The following is a 25,000-nucleotide window of genomic DNA, read 5'->3' as shown; positions in this document are numbered from 1 at the left end:
ACCTACCTTCATCTGCATATATGCGTTCCTGGTGTTGTTATGCACTCTTTTCTCCCATACTGGTACTGGGGGGGGGGGGGGTTGTTATTGTATCTAACTCCCCTGCTTTTAATGGTTTAATGACTGTTCTATAATTGTGCCAAGCAGGGAGAAGAATGTAGCAGAGCCGAACACCAAGATAATATATTATATGCACATTTATTCTCATTCTATAATAGATATTTATATTTAATAATATAGTAAATATTTGAGTTATCTGACTGAACTAAAGTAACTAAAAGTTTTCAAATAAATGTAGAGCAAAAAGTACAATATTTGGATCCGATAAGTAGTGGAGTAGAAGTATTGGAAATACTCCAGTAAGGTACAAAAGCCTCAACATTGTGTGGAAGTACAGCATACTTAAGTAAATGTACTTTACAGCACTGTCTATCACATCTTTATGGAGTGACAGGCGTTCAACGTTATATTCTATCAACGTTTTCACCACAGCGGTAGTATAACGTGTGTAAAGAATCCCAATGAGTCTGACCATCTCTAAACAAATTAGTCCTGTGTGTTTTTTCAGTCCCCGCCCACAACAAACACGCACACACACACACACACACACACACACACACACACACACACACATACACAAACTACCGTCGGAAAACGTTTGGCAGCCGAAACACCAATTAGGTTGAAATGCAATTATTCACATCCATTCACACAATTAGCCTGTAGGTTAACGACCTGCGGCTCCATGTCAACCTAGCTGTCGCTGCTTTCTAGGGGGGGAAAAAGCCATCGCCATGGTTACGCCCTGCTCCCAAGACCCTAGCGTGTCAAATGGCGCCCCCCCCTATCTCTCTCTCTCTCTCCCCATCTCTCTCTCCCTCTCTCTCTCCCCATCTCTCTCTCTCTCTCTCTCTCCGTCCCACTCTCTCGGGTGGGTGGTCCGCTGAAAATAACACAGCGAGCCTATTGGCTGCGGTGGCAACTCTTTGCGTCACGCAGCTCAGAATACCGGCTGACCTGATTGGCCAGGATTCAGAATGGTTCCATGGGGACGGCGAGAGAGAAAGAGAGAGAGAGAGCTTGGCCCAGTGAGCGTGGGGCACATACATAATGCCATGTGACAGACTGGCAGGCTGGCAGAGCGGGCGGGTGGGCATTCAGGGAGGCGTGACAGAAAACAAAGGTTACGTGTGGCACCGTCGAGACGCCATTATGTTACGCATTTTTACAACTTGTAACGGGTGTCCCTGGCAGAAAATATCTTCAAATGGGGGTCTGCTGCCAAATAATGTTGATCTGAGGGTTCTTGACATGAAACAGTTTGAGAACTATACTGGCTTAAATCACTGCTTCCCTTGAAGTCCCTTAAGGACGCAAACCCCCCAAAATAATAATAATAAACTGCATGGGACACACTTGGGGTGAGGCAGGTGGGACCAGGGACCCTGGCAGGTTAAGGGTTCTGGACTGACTGGCAGACATCAGCTGGCTTTTCCTCTCTCCTCCTCCCCCGAGCGAGCGCCAGTCAGTCGCACGCCATGCAGGGTCACACACAGGTGACACTGCAGCTGGGGCACCGCACGCACTGCTGTGTGTGTGTGTGTGTGTGTGTGTGTGTGTGTGTGTGTGCGCGTGTGCGTGTGCGTGTGCGGGTGCGTGGCCATCACACAGCCGTCACATCGTATCTCTTTGTTGGCCCTCTTTTTTCTCTCTGCCCCGATCTCCCTTGCATCTCTCCTGCACGCACACACACACACACACACACACACACACACACACACACACACACACACACACTATTGAGCTCGGTATAGTGTATACTGCATGTGTAGTGTCACGGGGGGATTCCCCTTGAGTGAATTCTTCTCCATTACCACTCACCTTTCTAACCATGGCAGCATGATGTATTGTACTGTGGATACAGTGTTATGGTAAAGACCTAGTGAAATGAAAAGTACGCTTTTCACACTTTTAGACCATATCCGGAGTCATCATATGGGCATACCTAACAATGGATGCCAAAAAATCTAAAGTCCCTTTCTTTCTTTCTTTTTTTCTTTCTTTCTTTCTTAAATATATTTAATGTAATGCATTCTTTCAAACATTTTGCAGCCTGGATGTGACTGTATAGTCGTTACATTGCAGCTGTATGTGACTGTAGTCATTACATTGTAGCTGTATGTGACTGTAGTCGTTACATTGTAGTTGTATGTGACTGTAGTCATTACATTGTAGCTGTATGTGACTGTATAGTCGTTACATTGTAGTTGTATGTGACTGTAGTCATTACATTGTAGCTGTATGTGACTGTATAGTCGTTACATTGCAGCTGTATGTGACTGTAGTCATTACATTGCAGCTGTATGTGACTGTAGTCATTACATTGCAGCTGGATGTGACTGTAGTCATTACATTGTAGCTGTATGTGACTGTAGTCATTACATTGTAGCTGTATGTGACTGTAGTCGTTACATTGTAGCTGTATGTGACTGTAGTCGTTACATTGTAGCTGTATGTGACTGTAGTCGTTACATTGTAGCTGTATGTGACTGTAGTCATTACATTGTAGCTGTATGTGACTGTAGTCGTTACATTGTAGCTGTATGTGACTGTAGTCGTTACATTGTAGCTGTATGTGACTGTAGTCATTACATTGTAGCTGTATGTGACTGTAGTCGTTACATTGTAGCTGTATGTGACTGTAGTCGTTACATTGTAGCTGTAGTCGTTTTATTTATTTTTGTCCTGTAAAAATACTTTTTCAAAAGCGCTATATAAATCGTATAATGTATTATTATTATAAAATCATGTCATTATGGTGACAGCTCAGACTCACCCACCCTCCGTCTCCTCCTCTGTGTGTTCTGACCCAGGACCTGTCCGGCTCCATCGATGATGACCTCCCCACGGGCACCGAGGCTGGTCTGGGGTCAGCCACCACCACCACCACCACCAACACCACCAACACCACCACCAGCGGTAGAGAAGGAGGCTCCTCCCAGGGAGAGCAGGGAGGTGGAGGAGGAGGAGGCACAGCCAGACGCTCCCCGTTCTCCTCCCCCCACGCCTCCCCCCACCTCCCCTCCTCCTCCTCCTCCTCCTCCTCGTCCTCCTCGGCCCAGAGGAGCGGCGGACCCTCGCCCTCGCCCGTGGGCTCCCCCGCCTCCGGCTCCACCCAGTCCCAGCAGTCCTCCTCCCGTCACTCGGGTTCGGGAGGAGCCGTCTCCCCCCCTGCCCCCAGTGGACCCAGCAGCAGCACCACCACCACCGCCACCACCAACAGCAGCAGCACCACCACTGCGTCAGGTACTGTAAGGAGTTATAGTGTCAAAGTGTCCTTGAGCAAGACTCTGAATGACTAATGACTTAGCAAGACTAATTGCTCCCGATGTGCAGGTTGGTGCCCTGTATGGTTTCCTCCGCCATCGGTGTGTGAATGTGTGTAAAGTGCCTTGGATAAAGGCGCTATATAAATGCACCATTTACACCTGGCTCTGGATTAGGACCCCCCCCAGTTTGATATGCATTAGACCCAACCAGTCCAGACCAGGCTAGACTGTAGCGGCGGTGCATGTCCGTGGGACTTGTACCTGCATGATTGTACAAGTATGCACTGCTGCACAACATTGAGTCTACAGTATACCTTTGCACCTCTGTCTGTCTGTCTGTCTGTCTGTCTGTCTGTCTGTCTGTCTGTCTGTCTGTCTGTCTGTCTGTGTCAATGGAGAACATAACCGTTTAGACCAAAATATTATAAAATTGAATAGATTTGACTAGCCTAGTCTGTGTGTATGTGTGTGCGTGTGCTTGTGTGTGTGTGTGTGTGTGTGTGTGTGTGTGTGTGTGTGTGTGTGTGTGTGTGTGTGTGTGTGTGTGTGTGTGTGTGTGTGTGTGTGTGTGTGTGTGTGTGTGTGTGTGTGTGTGTGTGTGTGTGTGTGTGTGTGTGTGTGTGTGTGTGCGTGCGTGCGTGCGTGCGTGCGTGCGTGCGTGCGTGTGCGTGCGCGCGCGCGCGCGTGTGTCTGTGCGCACGTGGTCCCTGTCAGCTCCCACGGCTCTCCCTGATTGAGGGTCTGACCAGCACGCCAACCTGTCAATCACTCTGACAAGGCGGGCATCACGTCTGACTGATCTCCCGAGAACCCTCCTCCCCTCTCCTCTCCTCTCCTCTCCTCTCCTCTCCTCTCCTCTCCTCTCCTCTCCTCTCCTCTCCTCTCCTCTCCTCTCCTCTCCTCTCCTCTCCTCTCCTCTCCTCTCCTCTCCTCTCCTCTGAGGTCTCACCACAGCGATTGACGTTAATGAAAGTGGGACGGTGGTTTTCGGTGCAGGGCTCCGTGCCAACACAACCACACACACACACACACACACACACACACACACACACCTGCTGGATGGGAAGCCAAACCAATCTGCAGGGCCTGATTAATAAAGAAGTATAAAAATAATAAATAATCTAAAATCCAAATAAAGCGCTTGTGATAAAGCGGTAGGAGGAACATCTGGCATGTTTTAAGCGTCTGTAAGTACAATCAGTTTGAATTAGATGAAGAGCAGGCGAGGCAGGCGGACACGGATAACTAACGCAGTTAAGAAGACATGTGGTTATTACTGCCGCTGTGTTTGCTTTGGTTTGGAACTCTTCAACACTTTGTGCAGGAGTTTACTTTGTTGTATATTCTCTGCAGCCAAATTTGGGGAAGTTTGCGAGAACGACAGACACGCTGCACCCTTTTTTTTAATTTTTATATATCCACCGACGACATCCTGTCATCACTCGTTCATCTCCTGGGCTGCCAAAGTTTTTTTCTCCATGGAGAATAACATTTGGTCATCTTAAAATCGACTCGTATAAGCGCTGTGGCCCACAATAAACAAACTTGTCTCTGCAATATTGTTGGGGAGGTGGTTCTGTATCTTTTACCATAGTCGGCCACTCACTTTGAGTCTGTTTATAGCGAAAATGTGACTAATTCGTCGGCGGGTAACATTGTTCGACTCGAGGTAGAATGTGTAAATATCGTCAGACTTCGGTGCTCTGTGTGTTTAGTTGGCTCGCCAACCCTTAAGATCGAGAGAAGCACCCGGAATCATCTAAAAATGTCCTGCTGCAATGTTATAAAAATACATACGGTATCTCGGATTTCTTTACCTAGATTGCGTTTTTGGTGAAAACAAGCTTATTGAACTGGCGATAACGGACGATCGCGGTTACAATAGTTTTTTATCCGGTAGATAGAAGCTTTTATTTACATCGTTTCTCCGCAAAATAAGGTAAAAACCCTGGCGGCGGTGGATTAATTCATTAATGAATACCTGGCAGTTCATGCGTTAAGAATGTTTCCCAAATTAACAAAGTCGCTAAATTGGCCGATCTACAAGCTCACAATGTGCTCGTTTCAAAATGGAATACAGATGTGCCCGGGGTGTTTTGTTCTTGACCATTGCTGTGTGCCTTGGCCCACAACAAGCCCACTGACGCAAGCTATTATTTCCTTGACAGGCAAGTAAACAAAAACCTGATAATATACAATACAGTAAATGCTCCCACATAAACAACCCATCAACTTATCTAGTTTGTGTGTCACGGTATGTGGGTGTGAACACTATATGAGTGCAATTAATTTGAAGCCTGTTGTGCGTGCGTGTGTGTGTATGTGTGGCTCGGTGGAAGCGGCGTGCCGTGTCACACGGCTGAGCGCTCGCGGGACACCTGTCACCCTTGACAACGGTCAGAGGACAGCAATTCCACCGTGTCATCTTTTCACCTGGCTGTCACCGTGCGCGTGCACGTGCACATGCACGCACAGCTGACACACAACACTGAGCACACAGCAGAGGAGAGACGGCGAGCTTACCTAAGAAATAAGCAGGGAGAGAGGAGCGTTGAGTGCACAAGACGTCAACATTTTAGGATGGCAATTATATGAATGCCATTTCAATGTCATTCATAAAATTGCAACCCAAAAATAGCTGATCTACAAGCTTTCCGGGTGCATGATACCAAAAATCTGGGATAAATCTAAACCATAATCTCTAAAATGCCTAATCCTAATCTAAAATCATTGTAAATCTATTTATTTTCCACAAATACTCACTATTACTCTTGTGAGAGGACCAGGAAAACGGTTCCTCACAATCTCTCACAATCTCTGTTTCTCAAAATACTATCTGGCCCTCTCAAGTACAGTAATACACACACAAACACAGCACACACACACACACACACACACACACCACTTCCAGGCCCGTGAAGCATCGTAGCCTCACTCGTATAAATCACAGACACTCACTCACTCACTCACTCGGATGAATGACATTGTCGCCTGACTGCGTGTGTGTGTGTGTGTGTGTGTGTGTGTGTGTGTGTGTGTGTGTGTGTGTGTGTGTGTGTGTGTGTGTGTGTGTGTGTGTGTGTGTGTGTGTGTGTGTGTGTGTGTGTGTGTGTGTGTGTGTGTGTGTGTGTGTGTGTTGGAGAGAGAGAGATAAGTGTAGTGCAGACTGACATATTTCCATCCTATCATACAATCTATCTTGTCAGACGACAAATCTCTCCTCTCCTCTCCTCTCCTCTCCTCTCCTCTCCTCTCCTCTCCTCTCCTCTCCTCTCCTCTCCTCTCCTAAATCCGATCCAGTGTAGTGTGATCCGGGCCTGTGCAGGCCTCAGTATTTGGACTCCCTCCCGGAGCAGAGAAGACACGCGGGGCCACATTGATTTTCCTGCTGCGCTAGATTTGACAGCGGAGCAGAAATCACATCCATCCATCCATCCATCCATCGCTCCACTGCCAAACCCACCGCCTCCTCCTCTGCATCTTCATCCTGCTCCTCTTCCCCCCCCCCCCCCCCCCCCTTAACGCACACACACACATGCACACACACACACACACACACACACACACACACACATGCACACACACACACACACACACACACACACACACACACACACACACACACACACACACACACACACACACACACACACACACACACACACTTGAGTTTGCACATGTGCTACTTTTGATGCTTTTGTGTGATGCTGCAGTATGAGCAAGTAGGGCATTGTTTTACGAAAAAACACAAAAGCGTTGGAGGTCCCCCCCCCCCCCCCGCAACACATACACACACACACACACACCACCCCTCCATCCTCAGCCCTCCACCAAGGACAGGGAGGTCAGAGAGAGAGAGAGAGAGGGGGGGAGAGAGAGAGGGAGAGGGAGAGAGAGAGAGGGAGAGGGAGAGAGAGCGCAGATGACCGGACTGGATGGATGGATGGATGGATGGATGTTTCCTCAAGTGTCCTCCTCCACCCCCTCCTTGCCCTGTGGTTCTTTTTCCCCGTCTGTTTATCATAAAATATTCAATGATTAATTATGTTTATGCTAATGAGTTAGCTCAGGGCTAAAAGCGGAGGGTCCCGCGTGTCTCTTCAACACGGGTGTCAAAAGTCATAAAGCCGCCGTGGCCTCGAGGAGGAAGCGCCGTATACTCGGCCTTGCCCCGAAGGCGGCCCCGGGCAGCCATTTTGGCTGAATGAAAAAAGAAGTAAAAACGAAAGCGAGCTGGCCTCCTCCGCCCTCCTCCGCCCACGAGACAGACAGCTACGAAGCAGCAGCCAAACTGTCCAGGAGTTCAGGAAGCAGCCAATAGACTCTATTTGCACAGCAGCCATTTTGGAAAGAACTCTTCCTATACTTCCTACTACCTGTTAACAGGTGTTACCGATGATGCTCATTAAGGCTCTGTTGTCCATTTAGTGTACAGTGCTTCTCAAACTAACTCTGAGAGTGTACACAATACACATGGAATCCAATGGTGGGTGCATACGTTGGTTAGGCATACCGTATGCTAACATTAGTCGGACAACACCATTGCTGCCGACATGCGTGCCTGGTTACAACTAACCCGTGGCTGGTTACAACTAACCCGTATCTCCCGACTATGCGTGGCAGGTTAAAAATGTGGCAAACTACAGGGTGAAACAGAGGGTGAAACAGTGAGTTTCCTGTGGAGTGGGGTGAGTTCCTAGTCACACCACTCCCTGAGAGACGAAACGAATAAGGAACACCGCCTCTGGCTCTCTCTCTCTCTCTCTATATACTAAACTATGTATCTCTCCCTTGTTTTTATCGTCCTCACGTTTCCTTGTTTCCTCTTGTGTTCCCCCCCGCCCCAATCTCTGTCAGATCCCCCCCTCCCTCTCTCCCTCTCTCTCTCTGCTGTGCGGCCCCACAGGAGGAACGCAGCTGAATGTTCCATCCATAACATCCCGTCTGTCTCTTTTCCCTTAGATTCCTGTTCCTCTACTGTCCTGCTTTTATTCTGCTTTATCTTTTTCCCTTGCACCACCACCCCCAATCGTCCTCTGTACCCCCCCCCCCCCCCTCTCTCGTCCTCTGTACCCCCCCCCCCCCCCCCCCACAAACAATTCAATTCAATTAAATTCAAAGGGCTTTATTGGCATGAGAAATCATACGTTTACATTGCCAAAGCACATAAAACAATATAGCAATACAATCAATACAAAAAATATGTACATTTAAAAGTCAGAATCTTCAAATACCGTAGATCAATTTCTATGTACCAAGATCACTGGATGCAGGTATAGTACAGGAATATACACAATTCAATGTTCCGTTTGATATCCTTCTCTTATCACAGCAACTCACGAATCTTGCTGCTGTGTTTGCACATTGTTGTACTTCGCCCAGCAGATATGGGAGTTTTTTGTCATTGGTCATGTTTTCAAAATCTCCGTGTGTGGTTGTAATCTGTGGAAAGTATGTGTCTCTGATGTCTTGGTACAATGGACAGATGGTTAGGAAGTGTAGCTCGGTTTCCACTTCATTTAGTGTGCAGTGGGTGCATATAGTCTTCTCTCGGGATACAGGTCTGCCTATGATGGCCTTTCTCGATCGCAAGTCTGTACCTAGTTAAGATTTTTATTTGTTTTGGGTCGGTCGTGGTGCTCGTATTCTGCCACTGCGTATTCTCTGTTTAGGGCATTCTAGTTTACTCTGCACTCTTTACACACACATCTCCTCCTCTGTACCTCCACCCCCCCCCCACACACACAGCCCTCCTCCTCTATATCCCCACCCTCCCCCCCCCCCCCCACACACACACACACGCGCGCCTCTCCTCCTCCTTCTCCCCCTATAATGGCTGTTCGTGTTTGAAAGTGAAACATGCAGCAAACGTCCCTCCCGCAGGCGCTATCCACGGAGCGCTGCAGCATTAGCCAGGAGAGAGAGAGACAGAAAGACAGACAGACAGACAGACAGACAGACAGACAGACAGACAGACAGACAGACAGATATAGGCTTGGAGGCAGTGGGCTTGGAGGCAGAGAGAGAGAGGGGTCTGCTAGCTTGCTGCGTTAGCCGTTTAGAGAAATCCCATTCTAACTGCGAACGAGTACAAAACCCCAACCTGAGCACCTCTGCGCGCAATTACTTTCCTTCTCTCTCTCTCTCTCTCCATGCCACGCTCATGACTTCCCCTTGTCTCTCTATCTCTCTCTCCCTCTCCACCCCCCCCCCACCAAACACCATCCTCCTTCCCCCTCGGTTCTCGAGTTTTTCAGCTTAAGCTAGCACTTTTCTTACAGTTGCTGCTGGGCGTCGGTAATGAGGACCTTGGGAGTGGTGTTGGTTGGTGTTGGTCGAGCAGGGCCGGCAGCGCTGTAGCACTGTAGCACGGCGGTGTTTGTCCTGCCCTACAGGGACAGTTAACTGCCATTAGCCCCCGGCTCTGAGAGCCTCTATCCACTCACCCACGCACACTCCCCAGTCCACGTCTAACAAAAACTGAAAGAAAGAAAACGCAGCCGTTATTGGAGAGCCGCTTGTTCATCTGCTTTCTTTTACCCCCTGAAGACACAAACGACTGAGGGCCACATTATTACCTCTCTGTGTGTGTGTGTGTGTGTGTGTGTGTGTGTGTGTGTGTGTGTGTGTGTGTGTGTGTGTGTGTGTGTGTGTGTGTGTGTGTGTGTGCATTTGTGTGTGTGTGCATTTGTGTGTGTAAAGTAAACACTATAATGACCAAAAGTAACTGGACACCCTTTCAAATTAGTGTTTCTAATTAATTCCCTTTGTTCCAGAGAATGGAAATGTTAATGCTGTACGGCTATAATGACATTCTACACAATATGTTGTCTGCTTCCAATTTTGTGGAAGGCAACAGTATCCTGACCAACCCTGCCCCCCTTCCAACCCCCCCCCCCCCCCACACACACACACACACACACACACACACACACACACACACACACACACACACACACACACACTCACTCACTCACTCACTCACTCACTCACTCACTCACTCACTCACTCAAACATAAATGTTTTCCTGAGATGAGTGAGGAATAGCTTGACTGTCCTGTGCATCAGTGCATGCCCTGACCTCATAGCCCTATCAAATACCTTTTGGAATGAATTGGAACACCAAAAGCGAGCCAGATCTAATCGCCCCAAAATTATAGTCTGACCTAATTGGATGCACTCTGTGTCCAAATGGAAGGAATATACATGTAATGGGCATTGATTATATGGGTGAGTTAGCCGAGGGCTACAGTATATGCAGATCACCAGAGACACTCACCACACCAGCCACAGTGCTGCTGTGAGGCGGGTGAAACCACAGCAGTCAAAGACACTCACCACTAGGGTCGTGAGCTTTAGATCGGCTGTTATTGACAAAGACAAAAGTGCTCCAAGTACAGAGCAAACTGTGTGTGTGTCTGTGTGTGCGTGTGTGACAACCGTAACGTTGGACAGACGTGGACATACAGCAAATCTGCTATCTTGGCTATGTGAAACATCTTGGCGAAAATGGGGAAACGTTTGTTTGAATCATTTTGAACACATTTCACACACAAATCCTTGACTGTGGCTTGGCACAACATATTTACAGATGGGGTCCGCAGTCAAATACATTTGGTTCCTCCCGCTTGGCATGAAACACGTTTGGGAAACAAGTGAAGCAGAACCTCCTGGTTCTCCATTATTCCGTAATTTCACCAGTTATTATTATACAGTATGTATTTGCTGCTGCCGTTTAAGACATTAGCGAGGTCACACACTTCATGTTGGCTGATTAGAGGCTCATGGTTCACACACTGGCCGCTCACATTCATTCCAAAGGTGTTAACATTCAACTGGAACAAAGGACACTAATTGGAAACACTAATTAGAAAGTGTGTCTGTCCGCAGACTTTTTGCTCATATTTTAGTGTATGGAGCTATTATCTACTCTCACACACACACACACACACACACACACACACACACACACACAGAAAAGAAGAAGAAGAAAATAAGTGTTTTAGGGATTTAGACAGGTAACCAAAATACCAACTTTAGTGGGGGAACACCCCTTCCCCACTGCTAAATCCCAAAACATTGTATTTAGAAAGATCAGACGAAAATGGAGCCCTAAATGTCTAATCCCTAAACTTAAAGATGGAGTTTTTCATGGCGGGTCTATGAGGTGACAGTACTTCATTAGACACCCTGGAGTTGTTTTTATGTGCAATGGTGTATTAACTTTGTATTTAGGGTTTCTTCCTGGAGGCTGAACCCTTGACAGTCAAACGGGCCAATGAAATAAACAGTAATATAGTGACAGCACACTATCAGCCCCTCCCCTAACCCCTCCCCGTTTATCATACAACTACAGTTGTGGGTGCGGCTTCAGTTCAGGTGGATCACCACCCATCACCACCCACCAGGCAAACCAGACATACTTAATGAACTGGTGGGCGTGTCCACATAAAAGCATGATTTTAACAAATACTGTACACTTTTTGGAAAAAGTTCTTCCCCCTTATATTGTAATAATACCTGATGTTTTAGGGTGGAAAAAAATCGTGGCACTCTTAAGTCTAACAATAAGGAAAACCCATAAAAGCAACAATGTGTCTCGTGAGGACCAGGACAATTATTGTCCTCATAACGTATTTTTCTCAAATTCTAGTATACCTGTGGCTACTAACTATACCTATACAAGTGTGGTATTATACAGTGCACACGCACACACGCGCACACAGAGCAGCTCCCAGGTGTATTACAAGTAATCTAAAACAACACAGTAATATGGGTAAGGAGTCCTCTCTCTCTCTCTCTCTCTCTCTTTCCCGTCGGCTTTGAACTTCCCGTTGCATTTGCGTTTGAAACGGCGCGGTAAAAAACAAGCGAGAGGGGAAAAAAGCTTCAAAGTAAAGCTCGCCTCTCTTCAAAGGGGGCCGCCGTTGCCCCGACAATCCTTGCGGAGGAGAAATGTTAAAATGTGCGTTGGGTTTTTAGAGAGGAGCATTATCTCCAAAAACGCAATGAATTCCCCATTACTTACTGGCTAACATGGCTTTGTATCGTGTGTGTTTGTGTGTGTGTGTGTGTGTGTGTGTGTGTGTGTGTGTGTGGGGGGGGTTCTAATGTTGTTTTTTTTACAAAAAGGAAATTTGAATTATTTCGCTCCTCTCTAGCACTTCAAAGCGCTCTAGCTCTGTGTTGTTCCCCCCGAGTGCTGCCGTTGGTTTATATGATATTATCGTCTCTTTCCAGTGGAAACCTCACACGTCCAAAATGGTTATTTTTCTAAGGCTTCAAAAAGGTAGCAAAATTAGCAGATGTACAAGCAGCAAGATCACACTGGTCCGTCCGCTGGCAGAATTATTTTAATATAGCATCACACTCAATTTAACCACTTTTTCCATATTCTATTTATACTTATGGCTGTTCAAAAATAGAAGGTCAGAATCGATGGATTTGACCATTCTATGATTGACACTGTCTGAGTTTGAGAGTTTCTGTCTGTCTGTCTGTCTGTCTGTCTGTCTGTCTGTCTGTCTGTCTGTCTGTCTGTCTGTCTGTCTGTCTGTCTGTCTGTCTGTCTGTCTGTCTGTCTGTCTGTCTGTCTGTCTGTCTGTCTGTCTGTCTGTCTGTCTGTCTGTCTGTCTGTCTGTCTGTCTGTCTGTCTGTCTGTCTGTCTGTCTGTCTGTCTGTCTGTCTGTCTGTCTGTCTGTCTGTCTGTCTGTCTGTCTGTCTGTCTGTCTGTCTGTCTGTCTGTCTGTCTGTCTGTCTGTCTGTCTGTCTGTCTGTCTGTCTGTCTGTCTGTCTGTCTGTCTGTCTGTCTGTCTGTCTGTCTGTCTGTCTGTCTGTCTGTCTGTCTGTCTGTCTCTCTCTGTCTCTCTGTCTCTCTCTCTCTCTGTCTCTCTCTCTCTCTGTCTCTCTCTCTCTCTCTCTCTCTCTCTCTCTCTCTCTCTCTCTCTCTCTCTCTCTCTCTCTCTCTCTCTCTCTCTCTCTCTCTCTCTCTCTCTCTCTCCTGGGTACACACACACAGTGATGTCAGTGATTAATTGTGTGAATTATTAATTATGCGTCGTGCCAGGGCCCACCATGGAGCCTGTTGGGTTCATTTGGACATCATTATTCAACACCTCGTTAAAGGGAGGAGAGGAGAGGAGGTTGGGGGTCCCTGACATGAATGGGAAATAGAATCTGTACTGTATCGAAAAAAAATATTATATAATGTAATATATTGGATATTGGTCATAATTTCAATATTGTGCATCTCTAATGAAAGGTTTGAGAACCACTAATCTCAATGACTTGGCATCTAACGACCAGCTGCACAGGGTTTCCCGGTCATGAATCCACGGGTCCACCTGCAGTTCACGCTCTAACCACTAGGGCCGAGTGCTTCAACGCTGGAGAGCCTCACTGGGGGCTTGGTTCGAAGCCCGTCTGGGTCATACCTAGCCTCGGAAACCCAGACGTTTTATTTCCAAACACAAAAATGGGACCCAGTGTCTCCCTGCTTGGCACTCAGCATCAAGGGTTGGATTGGGGGCAAGTCCCTGCGACATACTAGCGTCATGTCTAGGGGGTGTACTTGTACATCCTGTCTAGGGGGTGTACCTTTACATCATGTCCAGGGGGTGTACTTGTACATCATGTCTAGGGGGTGTACTTGTACATCAAGCTTCCTCACGCTACAGAAACAGGAGATATAGGCTCCTGCCCTATGGGTCTCATGTCTCGGCAAGGCTTACTTATACTTACCACATCAAACAGTAACACACACACACACACACACACACACACACACACACACACACACACACACACACATTTCAGTGCTGTTTCAACATTAAAATTATCCCCTTTCACTGTATGGTGATTAACTAATCAAATGTCTCTATTTAAAGCGTGTGTGTGTGCGCGCGTGCAACTTTGCGTGCGTGCAACTTTGCGTGCGTGCATGCGTGTGTGCGTGCGGAGGCGAGGGGGGCATTGTTGATTGAATAGTTTATGCTGTTTTATGCAAAGCAATTATGGCGACTTAATTGGGTTTGTTTATGTGGAGAGCATGCCACCTCCTGTCTGCTCTCTCTCCACACGCACGCATGTACACACACACACACACACACACACACAATCACACACACACACACACACACACACATACTGTATATGAGTACAGTAACAGTTGTAATAGTATAGTAATTGTATAAAATAATAGTATAGTAATACTATCATAATATAATAGTACATTAGTAATAGTTTTAATAGTATACTATTTGGCCCACCAGTTTTGGAGATATGGCTTATAGAGTAATGTCTTGCCGAAAACAGCGAGTTGAGAAAACAGGCTTGAAAGGTTCACTTCTGTCGTCTGTAACATTACACTTAGCTACATGTTTAAGCATTTATTTCATATTTGCGTGTTGATTTCAGCTCTAACACTTATTTCAGACATGCTCTAGTATGTGAAGAGCCTGCCTGTGCTATAAACTCTCCTGGAATTTGCGCGATGGCAGTCTCTCAGTCAAATCTGGTCACATTTGTTCTGTATTCGTATCTTTTCGTGTCTGTTTCATCGTTTTTATTTTTTTCATGAATTAATGCCCTATTTTATACTTTATTGTAATGCGGTAGCATGCAAAAGTAGTGAAAGTAGTCGAATTATAAAGCAAAAGTAGCAGATCTGTAAGCTCAAAACGCTTTGCTTGTACATATGCTACTGTTGATGCTTTTGTGTGACCTTTTAGTATGATCAAGTAGGGCATTATAATTTGCGATAATACACAAAAGGTTAGCGTAATGGTGACAGGAGTTTTCTGCCCTGACGATATTTAACCAATGATAAGTATTAACAAGAGCTTGTGACTAAATAATATTGATCCATTGTAAAACACGGTTTCATTCATTCATTCATTTCCTAAAAAGTAACAGTTTTGGACATACAAGGCCTCCAAATGACTGTGCAAAGGTTACAATAATTGGGAGTCGAACCCCAAACCTCTGTGCCTTGCTCAGCCAAAGGCTCAGCTAGCATCAAACCCATAGCAACTTCTTTTTTGCTGCATATTCGCTCTCATTTGAATCTCGTTAACTCAAAGCCCACGACAACTTTCACTAACTTTTTGGTTCCAGCGCAGACTTTAGCGAAAGGATACAAAGCATGCCTGAAAAGGAAACCTTGGGCTTTACATTCCTTTATTATGACAACAATTCTTGTTCCCGCTCCTTTCACTTTTTAAGAAGAGGATGGCATTAAGCGCCGCACGCCAACCCATATTCCACTGACCTCGCTTTGATTAGACAGGGGTGGGGTGGGGGGGGTCTCAATTCACACAAAGAAAAATATATAAAATGAATACAACTTTTTCAGTTATGTGGAATAAGCAAAGAAAACCTTTTCATTTGGAACCAAAATAAGAAGTAATGTTGCAGTGGAAGGAACTTTAATGTGAGTTTGAAGAAGCTTGACCCATTAAAACCTGGAAAATATCTGTATCATTTTAGATTTCTTTGCTATAAAAAACATTATCAGATACGCAAACTGCAAGCTTATACCTGCCCTGAAATCCCAAAATGATCTTGCAAGATTGAAGAATAACCTTAAATCATGGCTCCATCTTCACAATAACTGGTCATAGATCCTGACCCCGGATAATTAGGGTACCTCTTGTCCTTTATGTATAGCTCATATAGCCTTGGATCTTTTTGTATTTATTTGTTCATGGTAGTTTGTGCTGTACAGTATGTTTGTGTATTGTTCTATGTCACAAGTAGACCACAATGGAAACAAGCTACAGCTTTTTTGTGTATAGTTCATGTTGGTGCTTTCTGGTGATGGGTAAGCCCTGAACTATATCTCTGAGAAATATGGGAGGGAATTTATGTAATTTTTTAAACTGCTGTTTAAGTATTCTATCTATCTATCTATCTATCTATCTATCTATCTATCTATCTATCTATCTATCTATCTATCTATCTATCTATCTATCTATCTATCTATCTATCTATCTATCTATCTATCTATCTATCTATCTATCTATCTATCTATCAATCGGCCTTGGCTCTTAATTGAAATGTCCATGTCTGTTTTTGCAGGTTCCACCATGACTGCTGCTACTGGTCCAGAGGGTGCACGACCCCCCATGACCAGCTCACCTATGGCACAAGAGAGAGGTATTGTGTGTGTGTGTGTGTTTGTGTGTGTGTGTGTGTGCGCGCGCACACACACACACACACACACACACGTGTTTGACGTTTCACTGTGTCAAAATTAGTTTGACACATTTTGTAGCCTGTGTTTGGGGGTCACTTTGCAGCTATTGTCACTTTATTTAGTGTGTAGCTAAAACAGTAGTATAGTACAGATCCCTGCGTAACTCAAATAAGAATAGTATAGGTATACCGTAAGTAACAATATCAAGTGATATTGGGAGGCCAAAAATATTGTTCAATAATGTCTTGAATGTAACTAATATACCAACTAAGTGGAAAAAGCGGCACTCCAAAATAAAAGATGCAAGACCGGCTCAGATGCAATTTCTCATTTTTTGGCAAACAGCCTTCTTCAGAACAGACTAAAAAACGTTTTATTCTGCTCTGAAGAAGGCTGTTTGCTGAAACACGTCCACTTGATGGATTATTTAGTTATGTTATTTTCAAAACTGAGCACCCACTGCCTTAACCAAGGGCAGCTTCCAGAGGAAGCACACCTGTTTTATCTGTCTTGAATGTTTCTTGAATGTCTTTGTCCACAACAGAGACAGACAATATCACACACATTGTCCACAACAGAGACAGACAATATCACACACATTGTCCACAACAGAGACAGACAATATCACACACATTGTCCACAACAGAGACAGACAATATCACACACAGAAACAGAAAGACAGAGAGACTGACGGAGAGTCGGAGACTGACAGAAAAGAGAGAAAGACAGAGTGCTGCTTAACAGGGCTGGCACTGTTTTTGCCATTTTTCCGAGCTAGGATTAACCACCTTCTACCCCCCTTTAGGCACGTGTGTCACGCACGCACGCGCACACACACACACACACACACACACACACACACACACACACACACACACACTCCATCCCATTCCACTTTGCTCAAGTGCTTCCCTCTCTAAGAGCCTCTCTTCCCCTCTTCATTTCCATAACTCCACTGAATGTCTCTCTTTTTTTCTTTCTTTCTTTCTTTACTTCCTTTTTTTCAACCCTTTTCCTCTACGTCTCTCCCTTTAGCGGGCTGCCTGTTGCTGTTGTTGTTGTTGTTCGCCTAAGAGCTTCATTCACTTTGAGAGAGAGAGAGAGAAATCCTTGAAATGTGTTATTTGCTTTTAGCACTGTCTGCACAATGTCTCTCTGCCCATCCATTTTCCAGGCAATTTAAAGTGTGGTTTTACACGCAGTGTTTTCCCCGTGCTCTCTCACAATCCCCCTGTCTTCCTAATGGAAGCTAAACATTACAATAATGTCCTCCCTCCTTAAACCCTCTGCTCTGCTCTGCACTCGCAGCAGAAACACTCTCAGCCTCCAATCGCTCTTACCCTTCATTGGTCTGTCCGTCCGTCCGTCTATGAGAATTCATTGTTTTTATGGGAGAAAAATAGACGATTTGCTCAAACACTATTCATTCAAACCTCTATTTATTCTCAAGACATTGAGGTCACCCTCATTTGCAGTTGTCGAGATACACATAATACAACATTTCAAAGCAATAAACAAAAACAGAACAGAACAGTAACATTTCCTCATCATGTCACGTAGCACGTAGGCTATGTTTAAAAACAGTTGCAGACACTTGGGGCTAAGTCTGCAGTCAAAGATTACTATGACGTTCTCCATTCATTTGTGTAAGTCTATCTACACTAATAGCTGGATATAGGAGGGGCTAGCGCCCCTCAAAAATTGGGTAATGGCTTAACGACTACATTGGTAAGAAAAGGCAAAAAGAAAATATCACACCTGTGTGAAGTGAGGGGCGCTCATATCATCATACATCTCATTCCGGCCAATCACAAGTTGCGTCCTCATTTTTGTGTTATGCAATGTTTGTGTTTACACGAACACTCAAAATTGTCCATTCATTGTCAATGGCATTTAATTGTTGTTTGTTTAGGACAAAGTTTGTGCACAGTGCACACACACCAAAAGCTGGACATAGGAGGGGATAGCGCCCCTCAAAAAAGAAAGTGAACTCAAATCTATCTTGAACTATACAATAATGTCATGTTTTGCAACATACTGAAGGAAAGGGAAATCTGAGTTTTGGGGGGAAAATTTGGGACATAATTAATTGTGAATTGTATCCTGTTTATTTGAGCATTTCTCCCTCCCTCCCACCACAGACCAGTCAGACATGAGTGTCTATCCCGATCCACCTAAAACATGCATGCCTCAAATGTAACAACACGTTTACTGTATGCCAGTGGTTCCCAACCTTTTGAGCTCAAGAGTAAGACCCAAAAGGAGACCAAAACTGGTGAAAATATCATGTCTACTATAATAATATATATTTTTTTATCTGCGACCCAAAAATGGGTTCCAAGTTCCGACCCACTGTTTGGGAAACAGTGCTGTATGGAGGAGATACCAGAAGCCAATCCATTTACAACACCAGATAGACCTCTCTCTCTCTCTCTCTCTCTCTCTCTCTCTCTGTCCCTTAATGCATGCTATGTGGTGACCTTTCTTCCACTGGCAGGGTGGATGGATGGAAGGGGGCGATTTCATTTTTCCTGTATAGTTTTATAAAATGTGCGCAGCCCCAGCGTCTTGAAAGAGCGCGGGGCCCTAGAGGCTCCCGGGGGGGGGGGTGTTATATCATCTCTGTCGGGTGGAAACCTCGTAATGTCCAAAACGGTTACTTTTCAGGATTCAAATTCAAAAGCATCAAAAGTTGCAGATACACTAATCTGAGTTCCCAGAAGTTTTATTTTTCGCCCACTCTGTCGAGCTGGTGGATCTGCAACTTTTGATGCTTTTGTGTGATGCTGTACTTTGATGAAATAGGGCGTTCATTTATTTGTGTGTTGTGTGTGTGTGTGTGTGTGTGTGTGTGTGTGTGTGTGTGTGTGTGTGTGTGTGTGTGTGTGTGTGTGTGTGTGTGTGTGTGTGTGTGTGTGTGTGTGTGTGCGTGTGCGTGTGCGTGTGTGCGTCTCAGGGTTCATGTCCAGCATCCAGAGGAACCAGGCTGCGGCTCAGTTTGCCTCTCCCCAGTCGGGACCCCCCATGTCCCCCCACCACCACCCCTCACCCGGGGGTCTGTACCCCGGCATGGGAACCTACCCCCAGGGCGCACCCCCCACCGGCCCCTACGGGCCCCAAGGATCACAGTATGGACCCCAAGGTAGGTGTGTGTGTGTGTGTGTGTGTGTGTGTGTGTGTGTGTGTGTGTGTGTGTGTGCGCGCGCGCATGTGCGGTGTGGTTGTGTGCGACCTTATGCTGTGACATCCCATTCTTTGAAATACAGAAAATCTATGGCAAATGTGTCAAATGACAAAATTTGCCAGGAAGTTAGGAACTAAAATCTGTTTATTTCCTGCTCTCTCTCTGTCTTCACTTCTGCTATTTAATCTAAACTTCTGAAATTACAGAAATTATTTCTAATAACTGACTGTTGAATCTGGATGTTAATAAAATTGGCAATGGCAAAAACAGCAGTAAAATAATAAAAAAGTTAAAAAAATATTCGTGGTCAGAAGACTTTCTCCTCCAGTTAAATTCCTGTTGCTGTAAATAAATAAGAAATTAATTAGAAGGAACGAGGGATGTTTAGATCATTTGAACCACTATAGACAAATCCGTGGAGCCGTGCCCTGTAGGCCGGCCAGCTGTATGCAATCAATGCTGCGATGTCCACCTGCGCTTAACAGTTTAACTATAACCCGCGTTCCACGCTATTTAATCCATTGTCTCCCCCTGGGTAATACGCTAAACCCACTATTTGTTTTTATGTGTTTCATTCGCCGTTTTGTAATAATATAAAAGAAATTGTGGATTTGTCGCGGACCTGGTGATGAGGCGGACGCGTTATGATGACCAACTGCCGGCTAGCAAGGGCTTCTGGGAAACTGAGTCCAATGCAAAGTGAACGAGGGTGTAGCTCGCTTTTCTCTTTGTCTATGACCCGAATCACGGAAGTGGCTTTTTTGTCAGCTCAATAACAAATCATTGGAGTGTTTTCAAGCGGATTTTCATGGATCAAAGCAAAGGCGCGAATACTTTGGCATATGCTCCAAAGGTAATTAAACAATCTCCCCCTCGGTATATGTCATATATTAATATAAAGCCCTCAAAGTGTTAATGTGACACCGCAGCTATGATTGCATTGAATTTGAATCCTGAAACGTAACAGTTTGGGTTTCGACCTGACGTATTTGGAGTAGTTGGAGAGTCTGGGGACGCCACAAGATTTAGAATTCTCTAGATAGTGGTTTCGGAATTGTGGAATTCATTAGATTCCAATGTTACCAGCTTTGACTCCAGTGGAAACTTTGTTATTTCCAACAGCTTGGCTTTGTATAAAACATAGTTTTGCCTACAACGCAATGCTATACAGACAGCAGCAGCACGCACGCACGCACACAGACAGACAGACACACTGCCCTCTCTTCCTGTCGGACGAAGGGGATTTAATCTGATGTTTGTGCGCACCCCTCTCTGAATATTCATGAGGCACTTGAACCCCCCCCCCCGCCCCCCGTGGCTCTGGTGGTGATCAGATTACGGACAGCGTTAGGTGCTGACACGGCAGTCAGACCTGCTACAGTGTGACTGACTGAATGATGATGATGATGACGGGACTAAACTAAATCCATTAACCGACATGCATCACCATCACCATGCAGCAGTGTGTGAGTGTTTCAACTTCATTTAGGTAGAACATGATGACGTTCATGTAAATATGAAACAAATGCTTAAACATGTAGCTATAGGTGTAATGTTAGAGACCACAGAAGTGAACCTTTCAAGCCTGTTTTCTCAAATCGCTGTTTTCTGCAAGACATTACTCTATAAGCCACATCTCGTCAAACTGAACAACCAATACTGTATGTCAATGTGAAGCTATGATTCCCTGCTTTCATACAGTATGACATGAAAAATTTGCCTTGGTCAGAAACGGTCACATATCGTCTTAGATTTCACTATCTTCACTACATTTATTTGAAAACTTTAGTTACTAGTTAGTTTAGTTACTTTGTAGATTTAGATTATTACAAAACATACATTAACCACTTCAGCACTATACATTTCGGCCATTTGAAAATAGCTATTTTCAGGGGAGCCTGTGGCTCAGGAGGTAGAGCAGGTTATCCAATGATTCATGGGTCGGCGGTTCAAATCCCGGCTCCTCCTGTCCACATGTCGAAGTGTCCTTGGGCAAGACACTGAACCCTACATTGCTCCTGATGTGCTGGTTCGTACCTTGCATGGCTTCCGCCACAATCGGTGTATGAATGTGTGTGTGTGTGTGTGTGTGTGTGTGTGTGAATAAGTGAATGTAATGCACAATCTATGTAAAGCGCCTTGGATAAAGGCGCTATATAAATGCACCATTTACTATTTCAAAAGATTTGTATACATTTGAAAACTTGAAATGGGACATTCTGCATAATTGGTACTTTTGGTACTTTAAGTACATTTTGATGCCAATACTTTTGTATTTTTATTCAAGTACATTTTGAATTCTTGACATTGAGTATTTCTATATTGCAGTAATTATTGATACTTTTACTTGAGTACTTTTCTCACCACTGTTCATACCTCGTATAGTGTTGCCTTGTTAGCTTGATAGTTCTGGCTAGCTTATTAGTTCTTGTCGACAAGTTAAATAATGAATATATAAATAATAGAAACTCAACCCCAAAAATTGGATCCCATAATTCCCACTGGAAAAAACAATGTTTGTTGTGATCATTTTTCTTTGCAACTAAGCCGCTTCTGAAACACGCACGCACGCATACACACACACACACACACACACACACACACACACACACACACACACACACACACACACACACACACACACACACACACACACACACACACGCGCACACACACACAGTCACACTGCCCTCTCTTCCTGTCGGACGAAGGGGATTTAAGCTGATGTTTGTGCGCACCCCTCTCCGAATATTCATGAGGCACTTGAACCCTGCATGCCCCCTTCATACTGTGCATGTGTTTTTCCTATTTTCTTGAGCCAGAGGAAACATAACTGCGAGTTTTCACAGTCACCCTGGTGAATGCACCCAGTCAGCCAGCCAGCTATCCACCCACTCATCTTGTGCATTTCCCCCCAAAAAACAGCAACTGTGACTCCATTTGTTAACGTTGATCAATAAGCCAAATTAATTTGGTGTTTATTCAGTCTCCCTTCCCTCCCACCCACTAGACTAGAGTGAGCAGAGGGGTTGGGAGCTGAGAGAGAGAGAGAGAGAGAGAGAGAGAGAGAGAGAGAGAGAGAGAGAGAGAGATGATAAGATAAGATAAGGAGCTGGGCGTATGAGCGTGAAATCTCACTCAGGACTAGCGAGACAGGAGAGATGCTTTTTTTGGGCTGGTTTACACACACACACACACACACACACACACACGCGCAGATTGTTAGCGGCATGCATCTCGTCACACTGCGTCTGTCCTGCATCTTATCTGTCCTGTGACTGAGGGTCCTCTACAAGACGTCTGTCTAACGCACCAATGCATTAAACATTTAGCCACTTAAACCATAAACCCTACGGCAGGGGTCTTCAAGGCAAAGGACCCCCTACAGTGGTAGGCCAGCAGTTCTGACCCGTTTCCCTTGGTACCTACTAGTACACGTGACCCGAGAACAGTGACTGAGCTGAGAGACAGATGAAGCAGGGACCCCCACTATTGTGTTTACAGTTTAAACCTTTTCATAGATTTCTGACATTTAGTGCACCTCAATACTTGGTGCACTTGGCCTTTGGCTCTGTACTTGGTTTGCTCCTTTTTTCCCCTCTGGACTCTACACCCAACCTCTGAAAATGGCCGATCTACAAGTTCAGTTGGTAGATTGTAGATCCGCTGTTTTGTGTGACACTATGGAGACCATTGAGACAAGGGAGAGTATGCACATGCATGATTTTCCCATCAGGACATGCCCCCCCCCCATCTAGACTGAGTGGCAAAACATTGAGCAGCATGGAATGTTGGAGTTTGGAAGCGCTCGTTGGAAAGCACTCAACCGTCCTGCGTACCACTTTTTAAATGTCACATAATGCAGGGGGGCAGCAAAATGTTGTGTTATTGAAAACAAGCACTTCCAAACTCTGACACTTAGAAAAATAATCAAATGCAGGGCATTTCTTGACAGAAAGTAGCTCATAACGTTTCTATGGTGGATCTTTATGAAACTAAAATTTTGTAGATAAAAAGAGGATAATTCAAGCTTTTCGTACATCTGCAATGTTGGTGAGTTTAACATTGTTTACTGCAATCAGACAGGACTTTTCTGTTTGGATGAATGGGCTGTCAAAGCCAGAAAGTAGTTTTTGCCACTCAGTGGGCGTTCCCGCATAACTTCCAGGTACGATGATGTCACACGCATACCCTCTATTGGTTTCTGCCTGACAGCAACACATCGTGCTTTATTTTACTGTATGTCAAATAGTGAAATTGCCGATCTACAAGCTTGATCACGCTTCAGCCGCAATATGTTGTTTTAAAGTTGTCTGTCAAGGAGTGAGGATGTACATGCTTGCTAACCTATGCTATATATTTACAACACGTCCAGGTAGAATGATGGTGCAACATTGAACAGGCTGTTTAAACTCCACACAAACCCTCTGTATACTTTGTTGACCGGAGGAGTCCCCCAGGGGGTCTATACTGTATACTATACTATACTATACCCTCTCCTTTTTTCCTTTGACACTAAATATCTTCGTTGAAAATAGTCTGTCTTTACAATCTCAAAAGAGTTCTCTCTCTCTCTTGCTCACTCGCACGTGCACACAACCATGCACACACACACACACACACACACACACACACACACACACACACTCACACTCCTCTAACCTCCCAGGCCTCTGTGTTGGAGTCAGTCCACCTGGCCCTGAACAGGCCCTCCAGCCTTGAGAGGGTCTGTCCGGGGCAGTGATTTTACTGAAAGTAAAAGTAGCAATACTGCAATGTATACGCTCTATTACAAGTAGAAGTCCCGTATTCAAAATGTACTCCAGGAAATAAAGTACAAAAGACACTTAAGTTTTGTTTTAATGAAAATGTTACACAGTATTGCTTTAAAGTACCTAAAGGAAAAGTACTCATTGGGCAGAATGTCACAAGTTCAAAATGTATTACCAATCGCGATCCGACACTTGTGAGCTTGTAGATCGGCTATTTCCAAATGGCCGAAACATACGTATAGAGCATGAAGCTGTTAGTGTGTTTATCAAAATATGCAAAGTATGACTACTATAATATAATTATAACTCATATAATTGTAGTGGAGTAAGTATACAGTACAGTATTTTCCTCTGAGATGCAGTGGAGTGGAACGTACTTGAGTACATGTACTTGTGTTTGGGGCTGAGCAGGCCAGGCAGCTGCTGTTCATTGTTCTTAATGACGACTCCATCTGGCTCCTTCACTCTGCCTCCAAGTGTCATTAACCAACATGGAAGCTGTGTGAACCCTCAACTCTGT

The 25,000-nt window shown here is 45.1% G+C and overlaps 1 protein-coding gene across 3 annotated transcripts in view; it reads left to right on the top strand.

Moving 5' to 3' along the window:
• The window catches only part of LOC308329979 (AT-rich interactive domain-containing protein 1B-like), a 223,424-nt gene that overhangs the window by 152,340 nt on the left and 46,084 nt on the right, over positions 1-25,000 (top strand). For all 3 annotated transcript variants that reach the window (XM_080784560.1, XM_080784559.1, XM_080784561.1), the window contains exons 5-7: positions 2,874-3,306; positions 16,407-16,484; positions 19,481-19,666. In XM_080784560.1, coding sequence (XP_080640686.1) covers positions 2,874-3,306; positions 16,407-16,484; positions 19,481-19,666 — 697 coding nt within the window. The remainder of the gene's footprint in view (positions 1-2,873; positions 3,307-16,406; positions 16,485-19,480; positions 19,667-25,000) is intronic.

Source organism: Protomyctophum bolini (assembly GCF_963924005.1).
Source record: "Protomyctophum bolini genome assembly, chromosome: 15".
Classification (NCBI taxonomy): Eukaryota; Metazoa; Chordata; class Actinopteri; order Myctophiformes; family Myctophidae; genus Protomyctophum; species Protomyctophum bolini.
The sequence above is the reverse complement of the archived record's forward strand: the minus strand, read 5'-3'. Positions and strand labels throughout refer to the sequence as shown.